Source organism: Pinus tabuliformis, chromosome 2_2, assembly GCF_031772625.1.
Source record: "Pinus tabuliformis cultivar Carrire ecotype Pingquan chromosome 2_2, CPIR1, whole genome shotgun sequence".
Taxonomy (NCBI): domain Eukaryota; kingdom Viridiplantae; phylum Streptophyta; class Pinopsida; order Pinales; family Pinaceae; genus Pinus; species Pinus tabuliformis.
Window position 1 is genome coordinate 1,159,129,385 of NC_142300.1, and position 23,380 is coordinate 1,159,152,764.

Sequence of the window (23,380 nt, forward strand, 5' to 3'; positions counted from 1 at the left end):
ACCCAAGTTGATTATGATGCAGGTGTTCTACCACATGACTGCTTAGAGTCATTGATGGGAAGATCAACAAGCAATAGGATTGGGTTGAGATTTGCTCCCCTATGCGATTCTGGATTGAGAATGAGCTCCCCTGTGCGATTCCGGGTTGAGAATGAGCTCCCCGATGTGATTCTAGGGCTGAGATGTGCTCCCCTATATGTTTGGATATCTTATTTCTCGATATGGGGTCGTAGTAGTAGCTCCCCTATGGGTTTGGATATCCTATTGCACGATATGGGGTCATAGTAGTAGCTCACCCATGAAATTCTGGGTCAAGATGTGCTCCTTGATGTCGTTCCAAATTGAGATGTACTCCCTGATGGTATGCTCTATGATGATGATACAGATCACAAATTTAGCTCCTCGCCAATATTCCCGGGTACTAGCTCGCTGACAGAGATTTTGAGTAGTAGCTTGATGGACAGAGGGTGGTAGACTAAGCTCCCCTATAATGTCAAAATTCTTCTTCTTTTAGATTCGAGAATGTTTAGCACATGAGCTGGAACAATCGAGAGATAAGAAGGAATAAGTAAGAGATAAATCGAGATGATTATTGATGGTTCAAGATGATGACATACTTAAGATGGGACATATGATGATAGGATGAGATATTGATTGATGGACAGATATTGACAGGTGGAATTGTCCCTAGTTGAGAGGGAGTGTTAAAAATATGCAACTGTGGTCAAATTCCACTTTGGACAATTCACTTTATAGAGATAATAATTGCATTGTATTCCTTTTTTTGAGAGGACCAAAATTGACCTAAAAATCACTGAAATCGGATAAGGAAAAGTGTAGTTATCAATAAAACCCACATGTGCATATTTGATAAGGTTGGCCCTAAAGCAAAGTGGACCCTCTTGGAAGGCTATAAATACAAGTGCCCTCTACCTCATTTGGACACAATTATGAGACACTCTTCTATCTTGGATTTTGGCTTGCATAGGTCTGAGGTTCGTTCATGGAAGAATGGGTTCGCTTTGAGGTGCAATTGCATGGTCCGAAGCTTCCATTTCAGATCTAGGGTTTTGGCCACAGTCGCAGCCACAATACAAAAGGATCTCGACCACAGTCGCTCTCACATAAGCTCATGTGTGCAACTGGAGCCTTCCAATCGCACAGACAACTCACTGTGCATATGAATGAGAGTTAGGGTTTTCACAAACATAGTCGCTCGCTTGCCACATATCAGATCCGACCCTAGTCGATTGCTTGCCAGGCTTAAGGGTGAGACTAGGTTGCGACATTTGCTTGCATAACATCTAGAAGGATGCGACCGATGCTCTGAGATAGATATGGGCAAATTTGACCATAGTTGCTCGCTTATAGTGCTTTAGAGAGCGGCCAGGAAGCCTTAGTCGCTCAGATGACGACTCCTTTGGGTGAACGAGACTCAAATGATGGAATCTCAGTTGTCCGAAGATTTCGCTCAATGACCATAGGGTTTGACAATTGGATGCAGTCAGTGACAGTTCAGGACAGGCTTTAGAATCAGTATTTTGAGTATAAGCTTTTGTAGGGTTTGTTTCATGGATGTTGTGGTTGTTTTGTTGGTTAGCTCCATAGATGAAGATATGGATCATTGTACTCTCTTTTGCTGAATCATTTGATGACAACCTATAAAAAGAAGAATTTGCAAGGGTTTTCCCCATAGTGGGTTTTGCCCTGGTCTCTGACTAATCCTATTGTCTCTATGTGTGAATGGTTTTCTTCTATTGTTCCTTTATGTTCAATAGCATTGATGATGATGTTGTTGTTCTTTTTACATAATTGCACTGAATGTCTCCATTCGGAGATCTCACCCTTAGCCCCGGGGGACTTTCGAGTACCTACTCGAGCAAGGTAATTTCCAACAGTATTTTGCAGTAGGATTCACCTTTGGCATTGAGGGGGAGCTGAGCATTTGAGGACTGCGCAGTCTTGAGAGAGAGGGATGCAGTTCTTCTGGAGGTATTTCCAGTGTTCCAAGGGGACTCGGCCCCCCCCTTAGGGGTCTAGTTTCCGCGCTCCGGGGACTTGGGGACGAGTAGGGGACGTTTCCCCATGCTCCCAAAATGGAGGAAACTCCGGGGGACGTGCCAGGGAAACGTTTCCCTTCCCTGAGGGGGCGTTTCCGAAAAGGGGGACGTGGGGGGGCGTGGGGGGACGAGAGGGGACAAGGGGGGGCGTGGCACACTTTTAATGCATTAAAAACCATTTTAATTTTTAATTAACTAAACACTGAACTTAATCTTTAATTAAGAGTTAATTAACGTTTAGGGTTTTGGAAAATCGTTGTTTCATGTTATAAAACCAACACCCTAAACCATGAACAACACACTCACAGCGGCACAACCTTTGCAAGTTCGCTGAGCGCTCCACTCACAGCGTTGGATTTCATTGTTCGGATTCATCATTCCAGAGGGAGCTAATTTCATCTCATGTGAATATCTAACAGCCAACTGGCATACTTGAGTAAGGCCAAGTATTCATATATACATAAGAATTTTAAATTCAGTTCAATTTATCTAAAATATATATTTGCACATATGATCACTTTATTCTGTTTTTCTATGTTGAACTTGGTGCAAATATCTAACTTCTCCAAGTTAAGGTCTCGTCTGTATTGGTTGATGTTTATCGAGGCTCTTTCTGAACATAAGATTTGCAAGGTGGAGTAAAGCCCAACTTTCATATTTTCATATTTGCAAATTTGCGGGTGTTTCAGAGATATAATATAATTCTGCATAAAAGCTGACCATATTCTGTTTGTGCAGTCTATCTCTCTCTCTCCAGGTGAAGTGAGGGCCCATTCTTAGGTTGCCTTCATGAAAAGAGATCCATAATATATCATGTTGCGTTTCATTTCTTGCTGGAAATAAAAATCATATGCTTATTTCTCTCTCTCCAGGTGAAGCGAGGGTCCTTATTTGGTCGGCTTAATGAAAAGAGATCCATAGTATATCATGTTACTTTTCATTTCGTGCTGGAAATAAAATCATATGATTATTTCTCTCTCCAGGTGAAGTGAGGGCCCATATTAGGTTGGCTTCATGAAAAGATATCCATAATATATCATGTTACTTTTCATTTCTTACCGGAAATAAAAATCATATGCTTATTCTGAGTGAATCATTTCACATCGACAATGGTCAGAGTGGACAAACTAGGGATCCACAATGGGAGAAGCACTGTACAAGTATTGTAAATACTAAAAAAGCTATGTTACAGTTCAGAACATCTCAGGCTCCCTAGAAGGTTTTATGGTGCAGTCAGACTATATTCAAACAAGATAATTATAATAAATTGGAGATTTATATTTTTTACGCTTTTAGTTTTAATCATGTCCATATTTATCTACTACTAACTATTTGTCTTGTGATGCTGTTAAAGATTGAAGTTTATATTGCATGAAACATATCATTGCAGTTAGATACACTTATACCTATTGGAAGCTCAGTGTAGTGTTCATTTCAAATTAAAGAAAGTTTCTACAGCTGCAAAATGTGGCTTTTTCAGGGTAATTTCAGCGGTGCCTAATAATATAAAATTGTTTTCTATAAAATTTTAGAGCATATGGGAGCCTTTAGCATTTGGCATTTTTTGCCAATGATGATTCTTGATGTATCAGACTTGACTTTAATCTTTTATAAATTTGGATAATGTCAAATGATATTCATATCAATCATCATGCTTTGTAGCTTTTCAATTCAAACCAAATTGTCATAGTGGACTCAATTAATAAATTATATTTTATATTTATAAATTTTTAAGACCCTGACGCTCCCCCATGTTTCCTAAAAAATGGTAGGGAGCTTTTGCATAGGCCGCTCCCACGCCCCCTCGCTCCCTCGCCCCCTCGTCCCAGAACCTTGGTGGAACATTGGGTATTTCCGGATTGGGGGTTTTGTGGAGGATTTGAGCTGGGAGATTGAGCAAGGGATCAACCTTCGCATATTGGAGGATTTTGGCAGAGTTTCAGGTAGAGTTTTTGAGGATTCCACTTAGTGGCAGCGTAGAGCCTTGAGGGACAGCGTAGATCCCCAAGGGGTGATTTTCGGGGGTCGACTATTTCAGAAAAGCTTTCTGGGTTTTTCTGGGTTTCTTGAGTAGAGTCTGATTCCAGAGTTTCAACATTTTTTGAGGGGAACATCCCCAAATCCACATTTGATTTCCAGTAGTAGCAGTAGCACAACAGTTCTCCAGCAGCTTGGACGTAGTTCAGAGAGAGGCCATTCCTTTACTATTCTGAGTGTATTTCTTCACTTGCCTTGTGCAAGTCGAGGTGCCATCTTTCCAATCACCTCCTGTACTCATTCCATTACTCAATATAATAAAATGGCTTAGCATTTCTCTTTGCATTTCTTGAGTATCTGCTTATATTTCATGTTTACATTATTATATGTTGCACCACTGTTATTTTTATCACTTTGAGCTTCCCGGTTACTATATCATTTGTACGTATTTGGTTGGGGTTTACTGGGGTTTGGAGGAGTATCCCTGAAATAGGATATTACATTTTCATATCTTCTAATTTGGTATTTTCACATTCTAGATTTTTAGAAAATGACACTTTTGACACTTCGCTTCCAAAAAACGTCCCCGCTTCCTCCAACATTGGGTCATCACAAAGCAACTCTCTCTTGTTTCAACTATAGCTGACATTACAACCATGTTATTAGAACCAAATTGGTGATTGAACCAATAGACCTCAAAAACCAAAACGAGATTTGTGATCCATGTTAATCCTGTCCATTAGACTCAAATATGCAAAGTTATTCCATGAATATAGCACATAAGGGTGCATGTAACCAAATAGAATTGACTTCAATCCATACCTAGAGCAAAATACATAAACAAAGATGGTATTTTGTGGGTTTTTTTTTTCACTTTCGAGGAGTAATATGTGGTCAAGGGTTTTTTATTTATTTTTTATTTTTAATTTAATGTTTTTTTTCTTCTTGTGTATTTATTGTTTTATAATTAAAATCTAAGCCCATATGCATAATTTCCATTAATTCCCCATGATATTAGTGAGTCAATCTTCCACACTACAATAACTTGAGTATGGTGATGAAAACACTAAATTAATTAAAAATAAAATAAAATTGGGGTTTTCGTGGCCCCAGATGCCCTACAATGCAACATAATACCAACTAGTTCAAGTAAACAATGTGGATTCCATATGAAACTGACCATATTTGGTTTGAGGACACGATTTGGACTATAAACCTTATCAAGCTAGTTGGACCTGTTGGTTTTTGCAAAACTACTTTGGTTTTGATAGCCTTGCTTTACACCTCTTGTATTTATGCCTCTTTTTAGGGCTTACCTATTAGATGGTCATATCAATATTGTGTTTCCTAGATGATGAGCAATTTAGTGGTGGCATTTCCCCAAGAGTTGAGTAGTTCTATGAAGATGGTTGGGTCTTCATATCCCCATATATGATTGTATTTGAGTTGGCTTATCTCATATGATTGTTTCTCTATTTAGTTGGGTATGCCCACTCCTTTTATACTTTATCATCTGTCTTCATGGCCCCCATGCTAAGATTTTTGTGGGTGGGGCGATAGGTGTTGGAATGATGGTAGTCATCACATGTGGTTATGTATGGCTAAGCACCCTCTTTATTGTATGTTACATATTTGACTGGGTCGACCTAGATGCCTTCCTAAGGTGTATGCCCTTGGTATGTGTTGATAACCCCTTCTTGAAAGTTCATCTCACCTGAGTTGTGTATAAATACACAACTCAAGTTTTGATTTGAATCATTGCATCATATTGGTTCATATACCTTGGACTAATCATTTTGATAAGAATAAAAATAGTATATTTGAGTGCATAGTACAAATGACAGTGGACGTATACACAACTTAAGGGGGTAGGGCACTTCCCCATGTTAAAATTCGACAGTTCAGGGATGAATTTCTCCTAGAAGAAATCATATATTTTAGTTTTGTTTGAACCACCTATAGTAAAATTTCATTCCTGACAATTCTAATATTACTTTCCAAAAATAGTAAGTCACATCTCAATTTGGAAGTGACTTTTCAAAAAGAGAAAGTCGTTTCTAAAAGACCAAGGATGACCTCTGCATATGGAATCCACTTTAAAATCAAATCAATCATGATTATACAAGTCAAGAATTAATATTTTATCCTTACTAGTATTATTATTGTTATGATCAATGTTGCACGAAGCGGGAGCGAAGCGGAAGCGGAAGCGCGGAGCGCGGAAGCGTCATTTTCCAAAAATCTAGGGAGCGAAGCGTCCGCGGAAGCGTCTGCTATATATATATATTTTTATATATTTTTTTGCATTTATACTCAAAACAAACATCCCAAATACCAAATTAATTGTAGAAGACATGAAAACATGCATATTTTTGCATAAATCAAGATAGATATGGATTCATAATTGTAGAAGACATGAAAACATGCATATTTTTGCATAAATCAAGATAGATATGGCATCCATGATTCCATTGTAGTTACTAGTATGTACAACAATCATCTATATTCTAGCTATTACAAACATACATCAACGGATTAGCTTTAAAGTTATTTTAATTAAATAGATGTGCAACTTAAATTATATTAAGGAATTTAATACTTTATGACAAGGTATTTATTTATTCTTCCAAAATTATATTATTTAATTTTTAATATTCAAAATTATGAAACATTTTAATTTTTTTGGAAGATAAATCAATACCATATTTATAAGTATTTTTTTAATAATCTTAAATTAAAGGAAAGATCATTTTAAATACCAATAATTAGAATAGTGCTTCAATAGTGACTATATTGTCAAAATGGAAATCATTATCACTTATTCTCCACATAAACCACCAATTCCGAAATCATATACAATGTAAAACACCAAAATTATATATTTTTTAATGTTGAAATTGTAAAACATCACAACTTTCTAAAACATAAAACACAATCACAATCATATTTAGATATACATTCTTTTATAATCTTAAAGTAAAAAAGACATAATTTTAAATACTAATAAATAAAATAAAAGTTACAAAGCGACTACATTTTCACAATTACCATCATTATTCTTAGTTCCTATACGCTAAAATACCATTTTTACAATATATGCAAAATAAAATGTCAATTCTGGAATCATATACAATGTCCAACAAACTTTCATTTTGTAACCGTGTAAATTCTAGGTAAATAAACCCAACCGCTTTGGCTTTGAACTGCTTCACACCCTTAGAGTTCACACTGATGTAGCACGAGAATCTCCCCACGTCTCTTACATCTCACATCTCATTGTTCTGTGCGTGCAAACTGCGAATCTGTCCACTTTCACCCAGTGTCCACTGCTTCGGATTGAGTCGACCAACGTTATCTCTACATGGATGAGTAATTATATTCTAGTTACGCAACCGTAATTGCAGGAATCGTTTTTTTTGCCCGGAATCGCGCCACCTCCAAAACGGAATCGCGCTTCCAATGGGGATTCCGGATCGATTCGCTCCGATCCGCGATTCTGCCTTTGGATCCGGGGGGGGGGGCGATTCCTGCAACACTGGTTATGATACTATTGTTTATAAAATAGTCTAAAGTCATTCACCTTTAATGGATTAATAATAACAAATTCTCTCATGGAATAAGTAAATTAAATTGAGAATCTCTTACTTGGAAAATCAAACCTCTCTCTTGGAATAAAATAGTAACTCCACACTTAAGAGAATATAACTCTCCCTCACTAATTCAATGTATGGCAAATGTGTAACTCCACCTCACTAAATGAACTTGTAACTCCCTCATTCAATTCGATTTGTAACTCTCACCAAATATTCTCTCATTTCTAAGTGTAACTCTCTCTCTCCCTAATTCGAATTATAACTCGTCAAAACAAGTGTACCTCTCTCTCTCCCTAATTCGAATTGTAACTCGTCAAGACAAGTGTACCTCTCTCTCTATTCTTGGGATGAGTTACACTTCTCTTCAAGTAACTCCTCCCTCATAGAATTTGATATTCCTATTATTGGCTGAAGGCATGAATTCATTTTGTAACTCCTGTCATTTCTCATCTATTCAAGCAAGAACAAGTGAGAGTTGAGAGTAGCATGTACATTGTAAAGAATGAGAGCAAGTGTTGAAAGTGTGCAAGAGAAGTGTGAGAACTAGTGAAGAGCAAGAGCAAGGGAAGAGCTAGAGCAAGTGTGAAAAACATGATCTGATCAAGAGAAGGAGGAGACCTTCAAGCAAAGGGCAAGTGCACTTTCACTGCAAGTTGATCAGACATTGGTGAATTTATTCATTTTCATTCTCTCTCTCTCTCTCTGTAATCTGCTGAACAATTGAAGAAATCTAATAGAAGAATAATCATTTGGGTTTTTCCCTGGTCATTGGACCAAAAATCTCAGTGTCTCATATTTGTGTTTGGTTGTCTTCATATGATTCTTAAGTTTATGTTCTATCTACAATTTCTGATCTGAAAAATTGTGAAGAAGAAATCTGCATTCCAAGTAATTGTAACAACATAGAACATTAAATTATATGCAACATACATTCATTTTTCTGCAAAGTACATTCAGCTTTCTGCAAAGAACATTCAATTCTATTCAGTTTTATGCAAAGTACATTCAATTTTCTGCATAGAACTTTCAAGTTTTTGTAATTTTTTTTTTAATTTCTACTTGAAACTTTCAAAATTTTAACACCCGAGAGTGGTTATGAGCCTACATTAACTAGGCTGATCTTAATCAAACCCAAATGTAATAATTGTTATTATGTAGGATCGAATGTTGTTAAAAGAGAAACCTACACCTTTCTCAATAATCACAAAGATCAACATAGAAATGCTGCGTAACATGCTTATGTCATAAGCTTAATAATGTGACACAGCACATTATGACACCCTATATGGATCTGGGCAAACAATTTGATTTTTCTTTTCATATTATGATTTGATCTGTATGTAGAATATTGCTACTTGATTTCAGGAGTTATTAATGACTTGTGAATGAACATTATAACCCAAGCTAAAAGAATATGAAGTTGTAAAGTTCATCATAACAAGGTGCTTTCATATTATCTTTTTTGTGTGCATGTCCAAGTATAAGTTTGATTAGGTTCCCCTCTAGTAATTGCTGACTGCTGTTTGTTTATCTTGGTAGGGTGGTAGTCTCCAGGGAAAGTTTGTTGATGCAACTCCATTTGCAAGATCAGTGAGGAATCAAGACAATACATCAAAGCATACATCAGACTCTACTGTTGATGAATTTGGTCAAGTTTTATCTTCATATGGTTTCAACTATCATGGCACAGAGGTTCTCTACAGTGGCACCCTTGGTACAGAGCTTACTTGTGAAATATTCATTGGTCCAGTTTACTATCAACGACTTCGTCACATGGTTTCAGATAAATTTCAGGTATGATGTGTATATTTGTTTTGTTCTGTTCGTATATTGAATAAGTAGCACAGACATGCTTATAAGAGGACCAAAGTACTGATGCAAAATTAATATAGGTCATGGCCAAGGTCAAGGTGTTAAGTACTTCCTGGCACCAAATAGGAATTAATTTATGACTACCCCCTGGGAAGCTTTGTTGTGGTCGAACCATTACTTTATTATCTCTTCCCCACACTGAAGCTTCTTTCTTCTTGTTATCGCAAAATGTCTCACCTTAGGTGGTATGGCAAGTCCTTCCCATCCCTAGTACAACACCCACCGATTGATGTCAAAATGAAAATAGGTGGTCTTAGATTTTAAGTAATTCTTTCCTTCTTTAGCCAGTTGTCTTTTTTCATTGGCTGTTTTATGAGGTGGCTACTTTAGATATTCATATCTGCTAGAGTTGCTTATTTTCTCTAATAAATTTTGTCACTCGTTTCTTTAAAACCCCTTCAGAAGAAAATGAGCCGACTCTAGGTTGTAGATTGTCTTTCATACCTTTTATGGGGCTACTTGCCCACCATTTGTTAACTTAGAACACTTTTCTTCCTGTTGTTGGAGAATGTTCAGTACATTGTCCTCCTGTATATAACTTGAGAAAACCAGTCAAGATGTACTGACTCAATTTTAAAAAAAGGTGCCCTGTTCTTTTCTTGAAGAAGAAACCTTTTTAATTGAAACTGATTATGGGATGAAAAGAAACCATACTAAATTTGACATTCTTTTTGGTAAAACTTTTCCTTATAAAAGGTTAGAAAGATGAAGGATCTGTCATCCACCATTGAAAGTAAGAAAAATCTTGATACATTGGGCGCTTATGTATTTAGCAATTTCAACAGGGGCTTTTAGCCAAAAAATTTCCTGGATGAAAAATAAATCCCACATGATCAGGTGAAGGATTTAGGAACGAGATAGATGAGAAAAACAAAACAAACTGTGGGAATTGGAAACAAAAGTTAAAATGAGGAAGAGGTTGCCAAATTCTATGCTTTATTCAGACTCTTGGAAAGTGTAGCAACAGATAGAATGGCCTGGTTCAGAGAGAGTTGGTCCCTTTCTACTGAGTTGGTGACAGGAAAAGAAGAAATAAACACGGGGGTATGACATCACTGTGAGTTATTATTAAACAAACATAACCAGAAATTCCTTTATAACATAGATCAATATCTAAGTTAAAAACCCTGTTGTAAAAGTGGAGATTATGGAAGTACAAAAAGAAAAGTGGAAGCTGTGTTTTATCAGACAAAGAAATGGCAAGAAAAGGGAGCATTGGAAACATTAAGATCACATTGGGTGATACAGATTGACATGACAGAAAAAGGGAAAGATACAACAATAGAGGTTGTAATTATAGCTAAATTGCAGAAATGTCACTCTGTTCTTTACGGCTCTAGATGGTGTCGATAACCAAGGATAAACATGTTTTGATTTGATAGCTATATAAGATAGTGACAGGAAAAACTATGCACAACTGAAGAAACATGTAATGTAAAATTGTAATGTTAATGTAATATGTGGAGAGCTAAATTGCAGAAATGTCACTTGGTTCTTTACAGCTCTAGATGGTGTCAATAACAAAGGATAAACATGTTTTAATTTGATGGTTATAGAAAATAGTGCTGGGAAAATCTATATACAACTGAAGAAACATGTTATTTTAACTTGTAATGTTAATGTAATATGTGGTAGTAATATATGTAGATAACTTTAAATTCTAGTTATCATATTGAAATTCACTAGCGTAATATTTTTCATTGTAAGAATATCGCTGTTTTCACCTAATTTGGGAGTTTGCGAGAGATTATCCTGTAAATGCTGCTCACTTCTTTTGTCTAAAACATTCAAATATTTTTTTTTGTCTTTTATTTCCTGAGTTCCCATTGTTTCCTAGATGAGTTCCTATGGTTTAAGCTCTAAACAATCTAAACCCTGACTTCCAATTTCACTGATGTCAATTATTGTTATTAGAGAGTCTTGTATTTTTCTTGAGGGGGATTATGCCTCTGCAATGGGGATCCCTGCCTCTTTCTTATTCTGGATTCTTTTGACTTTCCTAATTGAACTTTGGATGGAGGGGGAACAATTGCAGCAACAAAGTTGGCCTTGTAATAAAACAATGAAAACAAAAAATGTTTGTTGCTAAAACAGAAATAGTGAATGACTCAACATGAAAATCTAATTGGTTGGTGGGTTATTGGAGGCTTGTGTGAGAGAGAGAGAGAGAGAGAGACCAATGTAGGGATTTAACTCACATTTGTGGGTTAAATGAGGTTTGTTTTTATGTTTATTCATTATGAGGCTTGTTTTTATGTTCATAACTTTATTCATTGACTTAGTTATCTTTGGTGGTCAGCTTGTGACCTATCAAACTTGAAATCACATATAATATTATTTTTAGGGATTTTAAGCAAATTTGGGAGTAATTCAACTTTGTTGCCGTCATATATATAGAGGTTGAATTCTGCTTGGATCATTGTCACAAACACTTGGAGATGAATGCATGCTAGTAGTCTTTCTCTTTTGGTCGCTATGGAGCACTAGTTGAACAAAATTGTCTCGGGGAGGATAATGTGATTGGATGGTTATCTCTCTTGGATGATTATTGGTGATTGTTTGACGATGTGTACTAATTTATTCTAGGTATTTTCTTCGATCTTGTTATTTGTTGAAGAATTAGGTTTAATAAAATTTTCACCAAAGTGTTGATGCTTTATGGCTCTAACACCTCTTTGAACAGGATTTTAATCAAGTTTCTCTTGAAGAAATTAAGTGTAGCTTCCTCCTTTTCAATCTCCAAAGAAGATAGAAGGACTTTAGGTTTAAGGAATTGAGAATCACAAATTTCTCTCTCTGTCTCTCTCCTTGACATTGCTTCCATTTGTCCTCTTCCATAGATTTATAGACCTAGGGTCCATTAGCCCTTGATTGAGAAAGACACTGCTATCTCTTGTGCCAATTGCGTAAAGTAAAAAAATAAAACCCTAATTTTTTTTTATGGTTTTATATGGTAAATTGAGATTAACTTACAACAAAATCTTCATTTTTCAACATTATTAACCTTGGACCTTATTGTCCTAGGGTTATATTTTGCATGCATTCATTTGGAAAAGTAAAAATATCATTTTACATGTATTTTTCAGCCATTAATTAGAGCTGGCATCTAGGGTTTCTATTGCTGTTATATGTGTTTTCAGCCATTGAAAAATGTTGTAATTTATTCGTTTATTTACACATTAATCAGCCCTAACTTTACACTTGTTTATCATGGACTCTGGGGCTGTTTTCTTATTGTTATAAAATATTTGCATGCTGTAAACTGTAAACTAAGACCCTTGTTTATGACAGCAAAGCATATTTTCTTGATTACGTGAAAATTCTATCACTGCAACAACTGATTTATTTTACCTAATTATTTTCCAATAAGTTATTTACGAAAACCTAAGTAACCTGACACGTGGATTCGGGATTTGTCGGATACGGGGATTCGAGTGTCGGATTCGAACACGTTGACCCCCCGGAACAAGACACGTTCGGATATATATATACATATATATAAATTAAATATTAGATATTTCTTACACAAATTCTCATTAATGATACAAATTCATTGATTTCAAACATAGATGTTCATCTAGATGTAAGTTTTACTGTTTACAAAGTGAGTAACATTATAGCATGCATTGTATATACAAAATTCAAATACATGTGACATAAATGATAAATCATAATACATATTCAATTCATCAATGATGCAATAGGAGAAAGACAAGATAGTAAGATAAGACACTGCAACTGTAGTTTTCTAATTAAGTCATCAAAATAAAAATGTGTTACATAGGTAGTGCAATGCCAATGGCAAAATGAAATAGAAAATACAAAACAACTACAAGTATACAAGCCTCAAGGCAATAGGTAGCTCATGACTCATGAGTCATCAATCCTCATAGTCATCGTCAAAATAAGTATCATTGTCCTCATCATCATGGTCACCACTGCTCTCCTCTGCATCCTCCTCGTCCCTTGTACCCAAAGTTGTCTCTGCATCTGCTGGTGTGGAGGATGACCCCTCTACAGTATCACCATCATCAATTCTAACAGGCTCTAGGACTGGATCATTGAGATCCATGTTGGCCAATGCCAATTCAACACCGCTATCCAAACTCATATCATCAGGAAAGACATCCCACATCTTTGTCTTTCCCTTCAACCACTCTTCCCTCTGCCTGTAATGAAGACGAAGGTTGGTGTGCACACACACCATTGTCTCTGCCCTGGACTGCTTAAGCCTGCTCTTCTTAACACTATACAAATTCCCATATGTGCTCCAATTCCTCTCGCAACAAGAGGATGAAGTCACCTAAGAGAGGAGCCTCATGGCTAACTGTTGTAGATGAGGGCTTGTTGCCCCATGATTTGCCCACCAAGAATAGGGCTTCTTAGCCCCCCTGTCTCTAATCACATTATATCCTGCAAATTGACCTGTGCTAGTGGAAACTCTGCTAAGGCATCCTCCGCCACATCAACCAATGCTCTATCCTGAAAAAACCCACCTAAATGCATCTTTCCTCCCCTGTGAGATTTCATCATCCATGTGAGGAGGGAATCTGTGGGAAGGTCCACCATTCAACCACTCATGGTTGTAGTATTTTGGGTTCAATGAGTGAGCCAAACAATGTAAAGGTGTGCAATTCTTGTTCCATCTGCTGACAAGAATATTCTGTATAGTACCACAGAAGGCCTTTGGTGATGTCTCATACTTGGGGCACTCACTCTGTAGAATGATGCTCCTCACATACTCAATCATGGAATCCCATCCCTCATAAACCTCTCCTAGGATGGGTTTGTCTGTATCTGCAAATCGAAGCAAAGAAATGATAGGGTCCATGATTTGAATAATTAGATCTACCCTCTCCCCCCAAGCATCATCTAGCACTGTGTCCTTCACTCTTTTAGAGGTTACTTGATCTGTCTTTCTCCAAAAAGACCAAAACTCTGAAATAACCATGGCCCCAAGAGCGATCTTGACCTCCTTCAACCTCTTCAACATGATGAATGAAGAGGCAAATCGTGTATCCGCAATCTTCAACAATGATAGATTGATGTACTACTTGTAGATAGTGAGGGCATTTGTATGGTTTTGTACAAAGTTACAAATATTTCATGCATCCTCAGTAATGTTACCAATCTAAAGCACATCAGAAGCAATGGATTTCAATGCTAAGTTCAATGAATGGACAATGCAAGGTATCCAAAACACTTGTGGATATTTAGCTTCCACAACCATGTTAGCAGCCTTGCAAACAAGTGCATTATCTCTAATGATTTGCACACAAGAATCAACACCTACATCTTCAATAACTTTAATAAACAACTCACCCACATATTGTGCATCCTTGTATTCTTCAAGTGTATCCACTTCTTTTAAGAAAACTAGACCATTCAAAGAAGACACCATGAAGTTGATGAGTGGCTGTCATGTTGGATCTGTCCATCCATCAGAAACAATGCTAACCTCAGATGTTGGCCATGATGCTTTAATAGGCTCAAGCATATTTTTGCACCTCTTTTTTTGCCTTCGTCAACAATGTGGTTCTAAGCTTCTCTGAACCTAGAGGCACATACCATGATGGAGCCCCGTGAGTTAGAGCTCGACACATCTCAATAAATAGAGGTGAGTGTGCAACATTAAAGGATATGCAGTTCTGGTAGAAAAAAGGCAATGGTGAGATCAAGCTCTTCTTGTCTCTCCTTCTGAAAAATATTGTCCATTGGACCAAGTGAAATTGCCTTTCTTTTTGTTGCTTGTCTCCCACTAGAACTCTCAAATGGGAATTTGTTGTTGCCTTTCATCAAGAATGGAAGGGGGTCATCATTCTTGGTTTTTTTTTTTTTTTTTTGCAGCCACATTTTCCATACCAACATTGGACTCTCTTTCCATTTCTTTCCTCTTTGATAAAGGCACCTTTGTACAAGCTCCAATTCCACAATCTGGTAAAGCCAACAAATGACCTTTCACACGGAAATATGTGCTTGTGAAAGTATTGTGGCAATAGTTGCATTTCCAACTCACATTGCCTCCTCCCTTCACCTTGTTGGGTGCCCTTTGCTCTCTTGGGACATATTTCCACAAGGGATATTTGTCAATGTTACATTGAGGAGGAAGTCTTCCCTCAACATTACTTGCAGCAGACTTTGATGAAATTGGGAGAGGAGGGGCATCTCCAATGGGGACATTCTTCCCCTTCCTTTGCCACTTCCTTGTTGCCCTTGATTGAACTACGAATGTTGTAAAACAAAAACAAAAAATGCACAAATTTATAAAAGAAATGGATATGCAAATTGCTGTAATAAAAATGCAAAAATATTAGAGAGAAAATGCACTTAATTGTTGCTTGAATCTCCTTGAAAATGCTCCCACACCCTTTGCTCCTTGCTCCCAAACATCCACAACAAACCCACAACAAAGTAAACAAATGAATGTGAAAAAGGAAGTGAGGAAAGGCTCTTTAAAAGGCGTGTGGGTCGCTGCTTTTTCCGATTCGTGTCCGAAAATCATGACACGTCGTGTTCGATCGGGACATGATCCAAATTCGATTGTGTCCCAATCAAACACAACATGTCATGATTTTCGGACACAAATCGTGTTGGATTTGCCGGATTCGCGACACGTAGGCCCTGGGGGACGAATCTGGTTTCTTAGACGAAAACCCTTCAGTAAACATTAAAATAAATTTCGCTGCAGACATCACACCATAATACAAAAAAAAATACATACAAGAATCAAACACATCAACACAGATATTTTGGACAATTGTCCCAGAAAAAACCAATGCGGGAAAACCAGTGCAATGGAGGAGGATTTTATTAATTAGCTATTCTTGAGTACAAATGGGTGCAAACTGGCTTACCGAACAAAGATAAATTCTCCAACACCCTCCCTCATACTCAACATCAGACTTGTTGGCCTCTACGCAGCTCCTAGATCCTCTGCATCAGCTCCTGGCTCTTTGCGTTAGCACTGGGCCTCTCTGCGTCACCCACGCAGGCCCTCCAATGATTGCACAGTCCTGCTGGCTCTCTAATCTCTGCACTGATGTTTTGGTGCTATTCCTACCTCTCTATTCGATACTCACTACCTCTTGCTGCAATCCAAACCACTAGTTCGAATTTCTCAGCAAACCTCGTTCCAGAAATCGAACTGACTGGTCTCCCTTAGTGTGTTCTCCAACTTACCCTCAAGCCTCCTCTTATATTTTTCCTGTTGGTCCTTCAATGACCAAGATTACATCTCTAGTCAACAGCTAAGATTAGATTTGGCTTGATCCATGTCTTTTGGAACCTTCTAACCCAGTTTTATATTAATACCCATTAATATTTTATTTTTTTTAAGTTTAGACTTAAGAACTCCATTAAAAATATTAATTATTTTAATATCTCCCAAATTGGGTAGAATCTACCCAAAATTTCTGGGTCTTGGAGATCTCATGCGCTTTAGCCTCTCCACCAATTTTCATGGCTAGTGCACATCCGTTGCTACCCCAAATCAACACTCCCTGTTAGCGAGGAATGTGCTCTAGTAATACTCCACACTGAGCATCACTCTTATTATACGGCACCAATACCTGTGTTGATGTTAGGCCTCCCTACCCAACATCCTCTGCATTGCTTCATCCTGTACTGTTGCCCATGGCTCTGCCACTGCTGCATCCGTACGACAGTTCCATCTGCATCCATGCTACTGCTAGTCCTTTCTCCCAACATTGCATTTGCACTGTAATTCCCTTTGCATTTGTGTTGCTGCTGGTCCTTCTTCCTAACACTGCATTTGCACTGCAACTACACTGCAACCTCTTCTCATCATGTTGCATCATGCTACTGCTGACTGCCACTGCACTGCAACATCATACACATTTCTGCTACTGAAATGGATTCTTTATCATCCCCATCTTCTCCCTAAAATAATCAAACTTTGTTCTTCCAAGGGCCTTGGTAAGGATGTCTGCCACTTGTTCTCTTGTAGGAGTGTAGCTCAACTGTACAACTCCTCGTTGGACACAGTCTCTGACAAAGTAACACCGAATATCAATATGGTTTGACCGATCATGAAATACTGGATTCTCAGAGAGCTTGATGCAACTCTGATTATCACACATGATCTTGGTCGCCTCCATCTTTCTTCTGAATAGGTTCACAAGCAGTTTTCTAGGTCATATGGCCTCACATGAAGCAGTGCTTGCAGCCATATATTCTGCCTCAGCTGAGCTCAGAGCTACGGATTTTTGTTTCCTATTGCACCAAGAGGTCATTCCCGATCCAATGTTGAAACAATACCTAGAGGTACTTTTCCGATCCACTGAACTTCCAACCCAATCTGCATCAGTAAATCCACTCAATCTGATATCCTTACTCCTAGTGTACAAGATTCCATAATCGAATGTTCCCTGTATATATCTGAGAACATGCTTGTGAAGCGGAAAAACTTATGATATGCAGAATCATATGTAGAAATATTTTATTAAAAAGATGAATTACAGATGATGATTGTTTACAATGGGTTGCCTGGCTTATATACCGCCATGGGCACCCTTTGGGAAAGGGCATGATCTTATGATCGTGCCCTTTCGTCTAATTAAAATTAAAATTAAATAATAACCTAAAATTAACTAATTTTTTTACATAACATTCCCTTCCGCTCGAAAGAATGCTTTGTCCTCAAAGCATAAGTAACAACGGATGTTGTTGAAGAATGATTCATTCTCCCGAAAAGCGTCTTCTTCGGGTAAGTCCTTCCACTTGATCAGATATTCCAAGATGATCAAGGTCGCACACTTTAAAAGGTCTTGGATTAATCTCTCAAGTTCCATGTTTTGGTGATGTGGATATCGGTATGGCTTGATGTTGACAGGGTCTAACCCTGCCTTGACTTCTATTGTATGCTCAATTTCCCTATTAGGCGGCCTCTTCATAGGTAGGTCTTGAATTACTTTTTCATGCTTCCGAATCAAATCTTGTATCCCTGGTGACTCTTCTCTTGTCATATTTGCAAATAACATTTCTAATTGGTGACATTGTATTGCATAAGCAGGTGCTCTTCTTCGACTCGGCTTCATCATCTGAGATGATGATACAACTTGATTTTGTGGTGCTTGGAATCCGTGTAGTTTGTACTTCTGACCTCCCCATTTGAATTTTATAAATTGTACTTGATGGTTGGCGGCATAAGTGCCTAAAGTTCGTAGCCATTGGATACCTAGGACTACATCTACTCCTCCTAACGGCACCGTGAAGAATGGGGACTCTAGATTAAAGTCTTGAATCTGCAAATTGACCTTATGGCATTTCCCTACCTTTTCAATCTTCTTACCATTAGCTACCATCACTTTCATGTTTGGTAAGGGAAATGAAAAAATATTGAGTCTCCTTGCCACGGTTACATCTAAAAAATTATGTGTGCTACCTGAGTCAATGAGAACCACTACGTTGTTCTTCTTTATGTGTCCTTTTAACTTTAAAGTCTGAGGTTGTGATATACCTGTCATAGCTGATAATGACACTTGCGGAATACTTCCGTCATCTAATTCTGGTGAGAATTCTGGGGTGTCTTCTGTGTCTTCTATGTCATAATCTTCACTGTTTGAATCATTGGTTGCTTCACAATTATATAGGTTCTTTGGTTCTTTTCCTTTAGCACATCTATGTTTGGGGTCCCACTTCTCACCACAGCGCTTACATTTACACTCTTTTATCCTTTACATTTCCACATTAGATTTTTCATCTTCACGACGATGTGGTGGAACATATCTTGTATTATTGGAGTCCATACACTGGGGTATCCTTCGTCTTGCATAAGTTTTTTCCGCTTTTGACCAAAATATTGGTTCGGATTTCTTTTCGACTGTTTTTGCTTTTCGTCTTGCTACTTTTATAGATGTAATATCATGCATCTCAAGTTCTGCTTCTAAATGGGTTTTGAGTCCCGAGATGTATGATTGAATTAGACGAGATTTTGATAACCTAGGTACTCGTGTTACTAAAGTCTCCCATTCTTGAGTGTATTCGTCCACACTTCCTTTTTGTCGTAATTTGATGAGTTTTGAAAAGAACTCTTCTTCTCTTACACCTTGGAATCTTTTAAAGAATGCATCTTTAAATTTTCTCCATCTAATGACGTGTGTTGTTTTTTTCCACCACATATACCAGTTATATGCTTCTCCTTCTGTTGACCCCTACTGGTCAACTACCCATGCAGTACACCTCCTTTCTGTTGGCAGAGAGGGGTAGCTCCTGAGCAGCATGTCCGTGCCATCCTGCCATCATCAGCAGTTTGATCTTTTTGATTGTAAACCCAGTTTGCATGTATTAACTGTAAATAATCTTAGCAGACATGAAGTCATGTATGTAATTTGCCTAGGTGGACCTAACTTTCTGATGATAATCTACGTCCCGGAAGGTTTTTTGTCTCACCGATCCACGGATCGGCAGAGTTTTCCTTCAAACCTGACCCCAAAGCCGGGATTGATTTTGTCATTTGAACTTTAGGAGAATCCTAGTGTGTTGATCTGCTAGATTATCGTTGTGTCGCAGAGCTGGGTGTTTTGTGAGGGTCTGTATTAAATGGGTTTGTCCCTTAAGATGTAATTTTGTAAAAGTCATGATGTAATGTGTCCTGAGGGTCGAGAAATGTTTTAAATCCCCTCATAAGTCCTAAGTCCTAGGTCCTAGGTGATGTTTCCGAAGGTTTAGTTCAGTGATCCATTTTAAAATGAATTAAAAAATTAAAAAATGAATAAAAATAATAAAATAATGAAAAATAATAAAAAATTAAAAAAATCAAGCAAAAACCCTAACTAATAAAATAATAATATTTTAAGTGAATAAATCGACGGATGAGATCAAGAGATGTCTTGATCCTCATCAACGGTCGAGATCATTTCCACATGGATCACTCGAACTAGCCGTTAGGATCATTTCCTTTATATAGGGTCTTAGGGGGTCATTTCAATTCATTCGATCTGTGAGTCAAAGACTGAAGAAGCTCTCTTGCAAATTTGTTTCTGGTTAATAAAGAAGACTTTGGGGTCCATATCTTGCTGGTGTTACTCTCTTGAAATGCTGTGAGATTGTTTTAATTTTCTGCATATGTTATTTTCAGCTGTTAATAATAGCTTTTGTAGAGTATTGTGGGTACAGCTATCTTGCTCACTTGCTAGGGTTTGGGTGCTGTTAGGGTTTCTGAAGTAATGGCAGGTATCTCCATTACTTCCTGAGATCTAGCAGCATTCTTGCCCTCTTTACTGATGGTTGTTTCTGAGCTGTGCAGAAAGACCCTTGCTGAAGAAGATTTGGTGGGCGTTAGGGGAAGTTCTCGGCTGAACCAGCCAACTCCCACGAGCATTTTCTGCTGAGCCCAGTGGATTTGATCCTGGGTCTATCATTCGGTTTTATTTTTCTGATCTGCATGAGAGAATTTCTGAAGTTTTTTTTTTTCACAGTGACAAATCTGAAATTTCTTTTCTTTAAAATTTTCCTGTTCTTATTGTTAAATCTGGCTGTTAAAGGGGCCAAATCTGTACATTAAATTAGCTGATCTAGGGTTTCATATTTTTGCTTTATGCAGCTTTCATTAGGGTTTTTGTTTTCGTGTACAGGGCTTTCATTGCACTGACTAGGGTTTTCATCAAGATCAGATTTTCAGGAGTTCGTGGCTGTCCAGATTACAGCAATCCTGTGCTTACAATCGTGGCCATCTTTCAACTGTTGTACTGGCATTTTCATTCATTCAGTAAACAAGGATCAAATTTCGGCTCGGGGTTATACGCTATTTGATTTGTCTCAGAAATAAAATTTATAGCTGTAGATTGGGGTTACGATTCCACTCCGCCGCAAAGATTGCACTAATCCGAGTCATATCGTTAGAGCCGTAAGAGCCATATTTACCACCGGCCTGTCAAAGACAAGAACGAATCAAGAAATCTGAGAAAGTGCGTGGAGATAACTGGAGCTCTAAAACGATTTTTCGATCAGAGGCATCAACCGTCACTCACTCCGGCAGCTGGTTTAGATTCGGTCTGCGGCTCAGATGAGATCCAAACAGTCTCAATCAAAACGCCCAGCTGCACTTTCTTTTGTCATCGTATGCCATTGAAAACTCGTCCAAGGCCGCAGGTGCAGCAACAAACAAATTTTCGACTTCAAATTTCTCTTTGTGGCAAATACATCATGCGTCGAAGCTAAGCCTGCGTTCCTCCATTGAAATCTCACGGATCTGCACACAATGAGAAAGGGAAAACGCGGAATCGATACCAGGTAATACGTTGGGTCAAAACGCGTGATTTTTGTGGACGGGCCAGGTAACTGCATCTTCGTTGAATTAATTTTTGGTAAGTCGAGGGCTCGAAATCAGTTCCGTAAGTTTACTTTCAAGTCGTCGCTGTAGTTTTGATGCGTTTCCGTCAAGAGCTTTATCGTAGGTATTAGTTTTGTTTTATTTTTTCTTTTTATTATATCATGAAAATCAAAAAATGCGTTTTGATTCTATTTTTATTTTTCTAGATTTAGTTTGTAAATAATCTCTTTTACTCTTGCATAGTTTAGAAATGAATATTTTTTTGACTTAGGTTTTCATTTGAATGATTTTAATTAGATTTAATTTTATGTTTTAAGTTTAACTTTAATTAGATTTTAAATTTTGTTTTAAAATATAAAAAATAAAAGTTTTTCTTTACATTTTAGATTTAGTTTTAAGTTTTCATATTTTAGATTTTTATTTTTATTCTTTTTTTAGTTTTAATATAAAAAATAAAAAATATTTTTTAATGGATTTATTTTTAGAGTTTTAAAGTTTATAAAAAAAAAAAATTCTTTTTTTTAATTTCCATAATATTGAAAAATAAAAAAATTTGAAAAAAGGTTTAAAATTTTTTTTTGAAAAAATAAAATTTTTGTGGGAAATTATTTTTGCCAGATTTCAGTTGCTTTCCTGTTATACATTTATTACTGAGATCTAAAGTGTTCAAGTCGAGATGCAAAATTGATATCTGGTTGATGGTTTATGATTCAAAGCATTCATTTTTTTCAAATTTTTAGCTGCTGGATATCGTTTTTGTCATTCTAAGAGCATTGTGTTTTTAGCTGATGATAGATGATTGCTGTTCATGGTCTATCTTTTTATATCATTTAACAAGTAATCATTTAAACATTAACTCCACAAGGCACTGGTCTGCTAAATTAACCAAATCCATCGAGCCTTTTTTATATCGTATCTCGTGTTTCCCAACCAACTGGTCGACAGTTGGCCTCATCATCTCACAGGGACTCCCCCCCTTAGCCGCGGGAAACAGGGTTAAACGGAGGGATCGGGGATCAGAGTGACAGCCCCCGGTCTGAGCGTTGTCGTGTCAATCTGCGCGACAACACCTTCCATTTTCATGGATGCATGCCTGAGCTTTTCGTCATCGTCAGTGATGTCATATATCTCAAAGTATTCTTCTGCTTTATTTTTCCATGCAACATTGTTTTTTTCATTTCCATCGAATTTAGGCATCTCAACCTTTGCCCTCTTCTGGTATGTGGCTAATGGTTGAGCAAAAAGAGGGTGTCGATTAGTAAGGGTATCCCAAAGTTGCTTGTTTGTAAAGGCCGTGTTACTTGCTTCTTGGTGGGGTGTCGCTGATTTTTTTGGGGATTCAACTTTTTCATGAGAGTGTTGACTTTGTTGAATCTGACGAGATGTGTTCTTGATTCTCTTCACCTTCTTTTAGTAGTTGTTCGGGTGTACAATTCGACCTTTTACACAGAATTTTCAACATTGTTAAGACCTCTCTGATCCCTGCTTCTGTCTGAATATGGTAATTTTCCATCTTTATTTCTATTCGATTTGTCATATCATGAAGATTTTTGATTTCATCAGCTTGCTCCCCAAGCTTGATCTCG

General features: G+C 37.4%; 1 protein-coding gene across 1 annotated transcript in view; it reads left to right on the plus strand.

Moving 5' to 3' along the window:
- Positions 1-23,380, plus strand: part of NRPA2 (nuclear RNA polymerase A2) — a 345,762-nt gene that overhangs the window by 298,690 nt on the left and 23,692 nt on the right. Inside the window, exon 26 of the mRNA XM_089405878.1 lies at positions 9,170-9,424. Within this exon, the coding sequence (XP_089262004.1) occupies positions 9,170-9,424 (255 nt within the window). The remainder of the gene's footprint in view (positions 1-9,169; positions 9,425-23,380) is intronic.